This window comes from Elephas maximus, chromosome 19, assembly GCF_024166365.1.
Source record: "Elephas maximus indicus isolate mEleMax1 chromosome 19, mEleMax1 primary haplotype, whole genome shotgun sequence".
Classification (NCBI taxonomy): Eukaryota; Metazoa; Chordata; class Mammalia; order Proboscidea; family Elephantidae; genus Elephas; species Elephas maximus.
In genome coordinates, this window is record NC_064837.1 from 21831735 (window position 1) to 21845213 (window position 13479).

General features: G+C 43.9%; 1 protein-coding gene across 1 annotated transcript in view; it reads left to right on the forward strand.

Moving 5' to 3' along the window:
- SLC6A4 (solute carrier family 6 member 4) overlaps positions 1-13479 on the forward strand; it is a 52744-nt gene that overhangs the window by 18368 nt on the left and 20897 nt on the right. Inside the window, exons 2-6 of the mRNA XM_049859763.1 lie at positions 6224-6672; positions 9379-9513; positions 11198-11417; positions 12175-12313; positions 13235-13369. Of these exons, the coding sequence (XP_049715720.1) occupies positions 6330-6672; positions 9379-9513; positions 11198-11417; positions 12175-12313; positions 13235-13369 (972 nt within the window). The 5' untranslated portion in view covers positions 6224-6329. The remainder of the gene's footprint in view (positions 1-6223; positions 6673-9378; positions 9514-11197; positions 11418-12174; positions 12314-13234; positions 13370-13479) is intronic.

Sequence of the window (13479 nt, forward strand, 5' to 3'; positions counted from 1 at the left end):
TCTCTTTTGGTTTCTTGCAGTAGCGTTTTGTAGTTTTCTTCGTATAGGTCGGAAACCCTGGTGGTGTAGTGGTTAAGTGCTACAACTGTTAACCAAGAGGTCAGCAGTTCAAATCCGCCAGGCGCTCCTTGGAAACTCTACGGGGCAGTTCTACTCTGTCCTATAGGGTCACTATGAGTCAGAATTGACTCGACGGCACTAGGTTTGGTTTTGGGGTTTTTGTATAGGTTGTTTACATCCCTGGTTAGATTTATTCCCAACTTTTTAATTTTTTTTTAGGGGCTACTGTTTGTTTTTTATTATAAATGGTATTGTTTTCCTGATTTCCTTTTCATTGTTCTCTTTATTGGTGTATAGGAATCTAACTGATTTTTGTATTTTTATCTTTTATCCTGCTTTTCTGCTGAATCTTCCTATTAGTTCCCTGTAGTTTTCTCATGGAGTCTTTTGGATTTTCTAAGTATAGTATCATATCATCTGCAAATAGGGACAGTTTAACTTCTTCATTACCAATTTGGATGCCCTTTACTTCTGTTTCTTGCCTTATTGCTCTAGCTAAGACTTTCAACACAATATTAAATAGGAGTGGTGATAAAGAGCATCCTTGTCTTGTTCCTGTTCTCAAGGTGAATGTTTTCAGCCTCTCTCCATTGAGAACAATGTTGGCCATTGGTTTTGCATAGATGCCCTTTATTATGTTGAGAAATGCTCCTTCTGTAACTACTTTATTGAGAGTTTTTATCAGGAATGGGATTGGACTTTGCTGAATGCCTTTTCTGTGTCAATTAAGATGATCATGTGATTCTCTTCTTTTCCTTTTATTTATGTGGTGGATTATGTTGATTGATTTTCTAATGTTGAACCATCCTTGCAAAACTAGTATGACTCCTACTTGGTCATGGTGTATTATTTTTTTTAATATGGTGCTGAATTCTATTGGCCAGAATTTTGTTCAGAATTTTTGCATCTATATTCATGACAGATATTGGTCTGTAATTTTCTTTTTTTGTGGTGTCTTTGCCTGGTTTTGTATCAGGGTTATGCTGGCTTCATACAATGAACTTGGAAGTATTGCTTCCTTTTCTATGTTCTGAAATAGTTTGAGTAGTACTGGTGTAAGCTCTTCCCTGAATGTTTGGTAGAATTCTCCAGTGAAGCCATCTGGGCCAGGGATTTTTTTTGGTTGGGAGTTTTTTTATTACCTTTTCAATCTCTTCTCTTGTTGTGGGTCTATTCAGATTTCAACGTCATTTTGTGTTAGTTTGGGTAGGTAGTGTGTCTCTAGAAATTTGTCCATTTCCTCTAGGTTTTCGAATTTGTTGGCATAGATTTTCATAATACTCTTGTTATGATCCTTTTTATTTCATTTGGGTTTGTTGTAATGTCCCCCATTTCATTTCTTATTTGGGTTATTTGCATTCTCTCCTGTTCTTCTGTTGTTAATTTGGCCAGTGATTTGTCGATTTTGTTGATCGTTTCAAAGAACCAACTTTTGGTTTTGTTGATTCTTTCTATTGTTTTTCTATTCTCTATTTCATTTATTGCTGCTCTGATCTTTATTATTTCCTTTCTTCTGGTGGCTGTGGGTTTCTTTTGCTGTTCTCTATTTGTTCCAGTTGTGTAACTAATGTTTGGATTTTGTCCCTTTCTTCTTTTTTGATGTGTGCATCTAGTGCTATAAATTGATCTCTGAGGACTGCCTTTACTCTGTCCCAAAGGTTTTGTTATGATGTGTTTTCATTCTCGTTTGATTGTAGGAACTTTTTGATTCCATCTTTGATTTCTTCTATTACTCAGTGGTTTCCAAGCAGGGTGTTATTCAGTTTCCATGTAATTGATTTTTTTTTTTCCTTTCTCTTCCTGTTGTTAATTTCTACTTTGATGGCATTGTGAACAGAGAAGATACTTTGTATTATCTCAGTGTTTTGGATTTTGTTGAGGGTTGTTCTGTGGCCTAAGATGTGGTCTGTTATGGAGAGATGTTCCATGTGCGTTGGAAAAGAATGGCTACTTTGCAGCTGTTGGGTGGAGTGTTCTATGTATGTCTATGAGATCAAGTTGGCTGGTTGTGCTCTTTAGTTCTTCTGTATCTTTGTTGAGTTTCTTTCTAGTTGTTCTGTCCTTTACTGAGAGTGGTGTGTTGAAGTCTCCTGCTATTATTGTGGAACTGGCAATTTCTGTTTTCAGTGCTGTTAGAGTTTTCTTTATGTATTTTGGAGCCCTGTCATTGGGTGCGTAGATGTTTATTATGGTTAAGTCTTCATGATGGATCATCCCTTTAATCATTGTATAGTGCCCTTCTTTGTCTTTTATGGTGGATTTTGTTTTAAAGTCTATCTTATCTGAGATCAGTATTGCCTCTCCTGCTCTTTTTTGGTAGTTATTTGATATAATTTTTTCCATCCTTTAATTTTTAATAAATTTACATCTTTGTTTCTCAGGTGTGTCTCTTGTAGACTGCATATTAATGGATTCTCTTTTTTTTTATCCATTGTGTAACTCTGTGTCTCTTTATGCATTTAGACCATTTACATTCAGTGTAATTATTGATAGGTGTGATTTATTGCTGTCATTTTGTAGTGCTTTTTTTTGTGGTGCTGACATTTTCATTGCTCCTCTTACTCTCCTGTGCTGAGTTCCTTTTGTTTGTGGATTTCGTTTTCATTTCTTTTGTTTTTGTAGATTTTGTTTTTATTGCGACTTTATGTTTTTCTTCTTTATTTTGATGAGTAGGTTTGTTAAGTTTCTTTGTGGTTACCTTGAAATTTACCCTTATCTTCCTAGGTTTGAACCAGTCTATTATTACTCAGTAATGCCTTGCCTTCCTCTCCATTAGAAAGTTCTATACCTACCCCATTTACTCCCTCTTTTATTATTCTGATGTTGTTGTCATTTACAGATTAACCTCTCTGGTTCCCTGTTGCAATTGTTTTGGTTGTGGATAGTCTCTGAGAGTTCATTTCCTAGGTTGGTACCTGGCTGGTACAATCTTGTTTAGGCTATGGTCTGATGTTATTGGTTCTCAGACCAAAGGACCCCCTTTAATAATTCTTGTAAGTTTGGTTTGGTTTTTACATATTCCCTTAATTTCTCTTTATCTGGATATGTCCTAATTTCACCATCATAGTTGAACGAAAGTTTTGCAGGATATAATATTATTGGTTGACAATTTTTTTCTTTCAAGGTTTTATATATGTCATCCCATTACCTTCTTGCCTGCATGGTTTCTGCTGAATAATCAGAGCTTAGTCTTATTGTTTCTCCTCTGTGTGTGACTTTCTGTTTTTCTCGAGCTCTTTGCAGGATTTTTTCTTTGTCTTTGGTTTTAGCAAGTGTGATTATGATATGCCTTGGTGTTTTTCTTTTGGGGTCTATTCTACATGGGGTTCTTTGAGCTTCTTGGATGGTCAGATTTTCATCATTCATGATATTAGGGAATTCTTCTGTCAGCAATTCTTCAATGATCCTCTCTGTGTTTTCTGTTTTCTCTCCCTGTTCAGGAACTCCAATCACTTGCAATTTTTTTCTTTTGATTGTACCCCACATAATTCTCAGGGTTTCTTCATTTTTCTTTGTTCTTTTTTCTGATTTTTCCTCAAACAGAGTTGTATCCAAGTGTTTGTCTTCAGTTTTGGTGATTCTGTCTTCCATCATTTCAAATCTGCTCCTCAGCCCTTCTGTGACACTGTCCATTTCTGAAATCTTGTTGTTTATCTTTTGGATTTCTAATTGTTGTTTTTGTATGATTTCTAGTTGTGAATTTATTTTGGCATTTTGTTCCTGTATTACTTTCCTGAATTGTTCCATTTTTTTTTTGTCTGTACTTTCCATGAATTTGTCTGCCTTTTCCATAAATGTGTCTATTTTTAACTCATTTTTGTCTGTTTTCTGCATCAACTCTTGGGTTGCTCTGAATATTAGAGATTTGAATTCCCTGTTGGGTAGTTCTAGTGCCTTTTCTTCTACTGGAAAGTTATCTGGTATTTTATTTTGGACACCTACTGGATCCTATCCTTTTTTTTAAAATATGTTTTGATAGTGTCTGCTGTCTTTGGGACATTCAGTAGTTATTTTCTTTGTTTCTTGATTGTAGAGTTGTTTGTTTTGTCCTGCTTTTTTGTTTTATTTGGTTATGTCTGAGCAGGCAAGCTGTGCATTCTTTCTTGTTTGCTTGTCTATAGTCACGAAAGTTTTCACCTCCTTGTCCAATGGGCAGGGCCAGTCAATCAGCAATGGTGCAACAGGCCAGGTCCAGCTGAGGGAGGGGCTGAGAAGAGTTGTTTGTGGCACGTACTAGGGTCAACAGAGCAGGCCAGGAATCAGGCTGGGCAGGTTCCAGTAAGCTGTGCCTGTGCTGCTTACAGGTGTGATGTTCAGTGCACAGTGCAGGTAGGCAGGAAAGAGGGGGAGGTTGTGATGTGTGGAGCTAATAGGGGTATGGGAAAGAGGAGAGAGAAACAGGAGCCAAAAACAAACAAGCAAAGGAAGAAAGAAAAAAAAAGAGTGCTAAGGGAGCTTACTGTTGGAGTGGAGAGATGAGAAACTGAGAAATGGAGAAAAGTAAAAAGGAAAAAAAAAAAGAAAGAAAAAAAACTAGATAAAAGTTTGGAAAAGGAAAGAAAAGTCCCCAGGAGTCCCAGAGTCCCACCAGTGCGGCTGCTAAGACCAGGGAAGTGGCTCCCAGGCTATCCAGTATAGCCTGGCTAGAGGGAGTATAGATATCGTACAGCACCAGGTATTCAGGAGACAGGAAAAGAAGATAAGTGTAGAGAGATGAGAACTGAGAAATGAAGAAAGACAAAAAGGGAAAAAGAGAGAAAAGAAAAAAATTCACCCAGGAATTCCACCTACGCAGCTGTGCAGATTGTGGGAGTGGTTCCTTAATTGTGCAGTGCAGCCCAGCTAGAAGGGGCTCCCAAGTTGCAGAAAGAAAAAGAAAACAAACAGAACAAAACAAAATAAGAAAAAAAAAGCCCCGAGGATTCCACCAACGTAGTGTCACGGGCCGAGGGAGTGGTTCCCCAGTCGAGCGTGGCTTCTTCACAGCCTTTCAAGAAGAAGCAAAGATGGCATACAGAAGAAACCGAAAGAACCAACACCAGCTCAGGAGCACCACCAGTGTGGGCAGGCCAAATACAAGCAGCCTGAGGCCAAAGCAGTTGCCTCCTGGCCAAGAGACTGTGCCTGGCAGGAAGCAAAGGAGGCCAAAGGGGAGGAAGAAGGGGGGGTGTTGGGAAAGCATACATTGCTCCTTACCAGGTGCTCTGCTGGGAACTTGACGAAGCTGCTTTCCCATACTCTCCGTCCGCCAATCTCAGGTGTGGGTGAGGAGAATCAAAACAGCACTGGAGGCTGTACTTGCAGCTGGCAGAGCCACCGCAGCCAGCCAGGATGGTTGGAAGTAGAGAAGCAGGGAGAGAATGGACAGTAGGAAAGCACGTATCACTGGTTACTGGCTGCCCTATTTCCTGCTGGGAGTTCTGCGAAGCTGCTTTCCTGTGCTCCCTGTCTGCCAATCCCCAACAGGAGTACAGGATGGCGGATCCTTGCCGTATTAGCTGATGGGGCACTCTGCACATCTCTCTCCTTGATATCTGTCCTCTGTCAGTTTCTTATTCCATTTAGTGCTTGGCTGAGTTCTTTATCTCTTCAGTTGATGCTTCAGGTTCCAGGAATGTTGTTTGCCTCTGTGTTACTTAGTTTTTCAGGTCTTTGTTGTGGAGGGATGGCGCGGTGCTCTCGTCTATGGCGCCATGTTCGCTGGAAGGTTTTTTTTTGGCGGGGGGCTATTTTTGTTTTGTTTTTTACTTTACAAATTACTTGATCACGTTTTGACACTCTGGGTGGCGCAAATGGTTTACACTCGACTGCTAATCTAAAGGTTGGCGGTTCAAAGTCACCTGGTGGCAGTGCAGAAGAAAGGCCTGGCAGTCTGCTTCTGTAAAAATTACAATCAAAAACATGGAGCAGTCCCACTCTGTAACACATTGAGTCACCATGAGTCGGAATCAACTTGATGGCAGTGGGTCTGGGGTTTTTTGGTATAGGTTGAAAAACTTAGTTGATTGTATTGAGCCCTTTATGGCATAAAGATGTCTTCATATTTAACAGATGCATCTGTGATCCCATTCACGGATGTAGTTTAAGAGGTATGATGACTTAATACCAAAGACAAGCAGAATGCCTAATTTTATTCTCCTTTCTCTACATGCCTTTACAACAGAACTCTCCAGCCCATCTCTATAAAGCTCTGAGGAATCCCAGGACCAAGGATTCAGTTCAGGCCCTTGGCAGATGGACACCAGTATCAGCTACTAACCAGCAGCAGGATGGAGACCACTCCCTTAAATTCTCAGAAGGAGCTGTCAGAGTGTAAGGATGGAGAAGATTGTCAGGGAAACGGAGCTCTACGGAAAGGTGTCCCTGCCCCAGGGGATAAAGCGGAACCTGGCCAAATCTCCAATGGGTACTCATCGGTTCCCAGCCCTGGTGCAGGAGATGACACCCAGCACTCCACCCCAGCAGCCACCACCACCCTAGTGGCCGAAGTTCATCAGGTGGAACGGGAGACCTGGGGCAAGAAGGTGGATTTCCTTCTCTCAGTTATTGGCTATGCTGTGGACCTGGGCAACGTGTGGCGCTTTCCCTACATTTGTTACCAGAATGGAGGAGGTCAGTATCCTGGGCCATGGAGTGGGGCTCTAACCTAGGTGTGGGCTGTAGATCCTCTTGGGAGGCCAAAGGATAAGCCATGTCTTTTCTGTCTTGTTTAATTGACATGAGTCTGGGAACATGATTGCTTAGACTTTCAAGCTAGCCTAAAAGAAAAATCCTCAGTGAGCCAAAAGTTTAGATCAGCATGTCTGAGATGCTTTGGGCTGTAAAGTTGGAATAAAGCTCTCTGTTATGGATTGTCCTCCCAAAATATGTGTTGTAAATCCTAACCTCTGTGCCTGTTGTTATAATCCTATTTGAGAATGGCTTGTCTTTGTTATATTGATGAGACAGGATTAGTGTAGGGTATATCTTGAGTTAATCTCTTTTGAGATAAAAGAGATTAAATGCAAGCAGAAGTGGGGGAAGAGAGATGTCAAGCCACGTGAAGATCGCCCAGGAGCAGAAGCTCAAAGAGACAAGGACCTTCCTCCAAGGCAACAGAGAGAGAAAGCCTTCCCCTAGAGCCAGCACCCTGAATTCGGACTTTTAGCCCCCTAAACTGTGAGAAAATAAATTTCTGTTCATTAAAGCCACTCACTTGTGGTATTTCTGTTACAGCAGCACTAGATAACCAGACACTCTCCCAAACTTGACCTCAGCAGATTCCTATCATCACTAGTGCTTCCTTTATGGAAGGGCCCCTCTTCTCATCCACATGTTCCCCAAGCTCTGCCCTCCACCACACCAGAGGGGAGGGAAAGGCTGTCCATGGTGAGCTGGGTTCTTTTACTCCAGGTGGCAGGTTCCGCGCTGAAGGTTCCAGAGGGATTAGATCTGCACAAGAAAAAATTGAGAGGTGGTTTCAGGGTCCCAGACCCTATTGGGCCTGTGTGAGTTTAAGGGAAGGGCCTCAGTTTAGGTACAAAGTCTTAAATTACCAGTCTGAGCTGAATCTAAAGCTGAACCCAGTCATGGCATGAAATTAATGCCAACCCCAAACCATACATGGAGATACATTGTATCTCCTATGACAGTGTTTGAGGCCAGAGACCATCTCTTGTTCTTCCTTGTACCCCTCAAAGCATCTAGAGAAGTTAACTTGCAGATTATTAAACGTGGTAACTGACTGTAGGCATGGCTGCATGAACCCCAGGGAGAGCAGGGCAGGGGAAAGAAGTGAATAGGTATGGGCCTCTGTGTGTACACTGGATTTGCTAACAAGAGTACAACAAAGACAAGAACTGGGAGTCAAATCCAACCAAAAAAACCAAACCCGTTGCCGTCGAGTTGATTCCGACTCATAGCAACCCTATAGGATGGAGTAGAACCGCCCCATAGGGTTTCCAAGGAGTGGCTGGCGGATTCGAACTGCCGATTTTTTGGTTAACAGCTGAGCTCTCAACTACTGCACAGCCAGGGCTCTGGGAGTCAAATCAGTCAACATTTATTTTGACAGGAGCTCTGGCAATAGATTTGAGAGGGTGGCTACAATGAGGTTTGGGGATAGTTCATTCCTACCACCCTCACATCTCCCATGACCCAACGGAGTAGCCTGGGTTGGCTGTGTCTTTTGAGGACTTCTGTCCACGCAGCTGCAAAGGCAATTCCAGATGGGCCCTGGAAGCCCAGAGCTTCCTGGCTGGGAGGAGAGGAAGTCATAATCACCTTACTACAGCCTGGGAGGACTCACCTTTAGCCTGAGCATTATAGAAGGGGCTGGGTCACTGGTGATGTTTCCCCTACAGTCACTGCTGCTCTAAAGGTGGCCGAGCAAACCCTTTGGATGAAGGCTACAGCAAAAGCACAATGTGGTTCTTCTTCTCAAGCTAGATGTACCCAGTGTGATTGTAAGTTAGGTGGGTCCTTTCTGAGTTGCTCTGACTTCAGGTTCCCAGCTTCAGAGCACTTGATGGAGGGAAAGTTATCAGGGGAAATCACAGTTGCTCCACCTGTTGGGCTAGTAAAACTTTACAAATTCAGCCTCAGTCATGCAGTTCCACAAGGCCCAGCCTGTCCAGTGAGGTAGCATTCTCATTTTGTGAAATCTTATCCTTTTTTAAGACATACCTGCGAAGGTGGTTCGTGAAGGATAATTTTGGCTCAGTGGAATTGTGGGAAGATAGCCAAATGTCAGTAATCATGCGTCTGAGACCATGGGTAATACAGATGTGCAAAGACACTGGTTCAGAGACTCTATAAGTGGTTGAAGCTGACAGGTACCTCACAGGTGACCTGGTCCCTAACAATGGTCTGTGTACCTATTGCATGAGAATCACTTGGGGAGCTTGAAAAAGAAATGTGTGATGTACTTGTACCTGGAGATCCTGCTTCAGGACTTCAGGGACGGATCTAGGAGTCTGTGTGAGTATGTGTGGCTGGGCTTGGGAAACTCAGCCCTTCTGAACGCTGTCCTTTCATAGGGGAGAAAATCGGGGCTCCAGGAGGGGAAGTGGTAGAAGTGGAGCTGGTACTGGTGTGTGGTCTCTTGACTCCCAAACCCAGCTTTCTCTCTGTTTAAGCTGTCTTCTTCCAAAACCTCGCTTTAGCCATGTAGCTCTGTTCACTGCTATTTCTGGCGAAGCACTAAGACAATGGAGGCACAGTAGGAAGTCACTTGGCACAGAACGGGACTCCCTGACGGCTGAGGCCCCTTGTCCAGAGAAGTTGGGCTGCCTAGGACAGATAAGGGCAGGAGGTGAAATTGTCTCCAACCTTTCTCAGGGGCGTTCCTCCTCCCCTACACCATCATGGCCATTTTCGGAGGGATCCCACTCTTCTACCTGGAGCTGGCGCTGGGCCAGTACCACAGAAACGGATGCATTTCAATATGGCGGAAAATCTGCCCAATCTTCAAAGGTAACTGGAGGGCTTGGGTGGTGGGTGAATGCGGCCTCCCAAGGGAGTGGTGGGAGCTGGGGACCTTCTTTTGGAATCACTTAGGACCCACATATCCCTGGGAAATAACTTGAGTAATTACAGTTTTGACTGTAAGCTTGGTAAAGGAGATCGTTGAATTGACGAATGTTTTGTTACATATATTTTTATCACAATAAAAAAAGATGTTAAAGGGGAGCAAATAAATGGTAATTTAAGGTAAGCTAAATAATACATTTTAAATAAAATAAGTTTTATTATTTAAGTAATAAAATGAATAGAATAAAACGTTAAGATAAATAATAGAATTTTAAACGCATTACCAGCACACACACACATTTTCTAAAACATGTCACTTTGCAAATACATATAAATAATGTACCAGATCGCCACTTTTCCACCATCTTCCTGAGTCCTTGGGGAGTAAAATGAGTGACAGTACCCACTTCACAACCACCTGTCTGTCAGTTTGTTGTACTGTGGTGGTTTGTAAGTTGTTATGCTGGAAGCTATGCCACTGGTATTTCAAATGCCAGCTATGTCACCCACGGTGGGCAGGTTTCAGAGGTGCTTCCCAACTAAAAGAGGCTTGGAAGAAAGGCCTGGCAATCTCTTTCCAAAAATTAGTCAGTGAAAACCCTATGGAGCACAACAGAATATTGCCCAATAGACCATAATCTTGGGGAACATCTAGCTCAATTGGCATAACATAAAGAAAATGTTCTACATTCTATTTTGGTGAGTAGTGTCTGGGGTCTTAAAAGCTTGTGAGTGTCCATCTAAGATACTCCGCTGGTCTCACCCCTTCAGGAGCAAGGGAGAATGAAGAAAACTAAAAATACAAGGGAAAGATTAGTCCAAAGGACTAATGGACCACAACTACCACAGACTCCACCAGACTGAGTCCAGCACAACTAGATGGTGCCCGGCTACCACTACTGACTGCTCTGACAGGGATCACAATAGAGGGTCCTGGAAGGAGCTGGAGAAAAATGTAGAACAAAATTCTAACTCACAAAAAAAGGTCAGACTTGCTGGCCTGACAGAGACTGGAGAAAACCCAAGAGTATGGCCCTGGGACACCCTTTTAGTTCAGTAATGAAGTCACTCCTGAGGTTCACCCTTCAGCCAAAGATTGCACAGGCCCATAAAACAAAACAAGACTAAGGGGCACACCAACCCTGGGGCAAGGACTAGAAGGCAGGCGGGAACAGGAAAGCTGGTAATAGGGAACCCAAGGTAGAAGAGAGAGTGTTAACATGTCGTGGGGTTGTCAACCAATGTCATAAAACAAATGTGTACTCACTGTTTGATGAGAAACTAGTTTGTTCTGTAAACCTTCATCTGAAGTACAATAAAAAAGAATATTGTCCAATATAGTGCTGGAAGATGAGCCCCCTAGGTTGGAAGGCACTCAAAATGCCCAGTGTCCTCAACAATGGACTCAAGAATACTGATTGTGAAGGTGGCGTAGGACCAGGCAATGTTTCCTTCTGTTGTACATGGGGTCGCCATGACTCGGAGCCAGTTTGATGGCAATTCACAACAACAACCCACCTCTACCCCTCACTCAGGCTGCAATGCCCTCCAGTGCCTGGTTTCAATCCTCCACATTGGGCTGCCCTTTAAACCTGTCCTCTCTCACCGTCTGTCTCCTGCTTCCCAGGAATCGGTTACACCATCTGTGTCATTGCCTTCTACATTGCCTCCTACTACAACACTATCATTGCCTGGGCGCTCTACTACCTCATCTCCTCCTTCACCGACCAGCTGCCCTGGACCAGCTGCCAGAACCCCTGGAACACGGGCAACTGCACCAACTACTTCTCCCAGGACAACATCACCTGGACCCTCCACTCCACCTCCCCAGCTGAAGAGTTTTACACGTAAGTGCATGTAAGTGAGGGGGTGGTCTGTCAGGGGCAGGACACACCCTGGGGTTTGGCTTCTTCCTGATGGATTTCTGAGAGATGACGCTCTTAGGGCTGGTGAGCTTGTGTGAGTGAGGAGATGACAGAGCAGGCACCCAGGCAGGAATTGGAGTTGGGAGACTGCTTTTGAGTGCTCTGTAACCTGACCCTACTGTGCCTCTCCCTTCTTTTCTGATGGGCCATACCAGGCTGCCCCAGTGTACCCAGACTGGCCCCTACCTTCACATTCCAAACTTACTCCCCTGCTCCAAAACTACTCTTCTTCCTAGGCCCTCTTCTCAGCCAATTGTCATAGAAGCAAAGCATTAAACTACTACAGATGGTTTATGGTTTAATGTGTTGACTTCAGAAGGGGGATCTACCTTTCGGAAGAAGATACTTGGAGAAGGTAGTATACTTTCAAGCTGGAATTTCAGGCAGTGTGGCAGCCAGCAGAGAGAGCTACTTTGGGGCAGCAGAGGGGGCTCAGGACCCACACATACAAATCTTCGTGCACCAAAATTCCAGTTGTGTTGGTGAAAGGGGCTTGGGTCCCAGCCAAGAAAGGAGAGCTAGGGAGATACGCCTTTGCGCTCAGCACTCTTCCAGGGTCAGTGGGCTGGCATGCTGCTCTTCTCCTGGGCTCAGGGACCCTGTGGCTCCTAGAGGCATCACGGACTGTATGTTCACATCACTGTCAGAGCTTCTCACAGGCCTCTTTCTTTTACCCCAGACGCCACGTCCTGCAGATACACCGGTCTAAGGGACTCCAGGACCTGGGGGGCATCAGCTGGCAGCTTGCCCTCTGCATCATGCTGATCTTCACCATTATCTACTTCAGCATCTGGAAAGGCGTCAAAACATCTGGCAAGGTGAGGGGGACTCTGGCTGACAATCCAGGCCTGCCAAGGGGCCCCAGAGGGTCTCAAACTCAGAACCCAGTAGCCTAGACAGCCATAGGCAGGGGAACAGTCACATTCCATGATGCTCAATCTCTTCACCAAGTCTTTTAGAAAGTTATGGAAGTAGGCCAATCCTAAGAAGAACCTCTATGTGATTTTTTTTTTTTTTCAAAATTCTTTTAACCCATTGCCAGTATCATAGTGGCAGTCATTTATTGAAAACCATCCTGGACCTTACCAGTGCTTTAGATACGATGGCTAACAATGGTACTGTCTCCTGCTAGATATTTTCTCCATTTTATAGGGGTAGCTGGTACTGGCCAAGCGAGAACAGTGGTGGTTCAGTAGTAGAATTCACGCCTTCCATGTGGGAGGCCTGGGTTTGAATCATGGGTAATGCACCTGTCTGTCAGTGGAGGCTCGTCTGTTGCTATGGTGCTGAACAGGTTTCAATGGAACTTTTAAACTAAGGCAAACTAGGAAGAAAGGCCTGGCAGTCTGCTTCTAAAAATCAGACGATGGAAACCCTATGGATCACAATAGTCCAATCTGCAACCAATCATAGGAATGGCATAGGACTGGGCAGTGTTTCATTCCGTTTTGCATGGGGCTGTCGTGAGTCTGGGCCAACTCAAAGGCAGCTAACAACAAACAATACTACAGTACTGGCCGAGCTCTGAATCATGTCCCTGTCTGTCTGATTCTAAAGCCCATCATCTTTCCACCACACCACCCTGCCTCTTAAAATTACAGGGAAAAAAAAAAAAGAGGTGAGGGTCTCCTTTCTTGGAGATCTTCAAGAATAAATGACACCAATATCCACCCACTTCTTTCCTGAACTCTTCCTGGGTAGCACAGTGATAACCTGATGTCTGCTCTCCTTCCTTCCAGGTGGTGTGGGTGACAGCTACATTCCCCTATATCATCCTCTCTATCCTGCTGGTGAGGGGAGCCACCCTCCCTGGAGCCTGGAGGGGTGTTCTCTTTTACCTGAAACCCAACTGGCAGAAACTTCTGGAGACAGGGGTAAGATAATGGGGGAAAGGGCATGGACCTGTCTGGCATTTTGTCCTCTGAATGGAACGGTAGGGGCAACTGAAATTTGGCTTCAGAGTGCCGCGATGCTTTAAACAGAA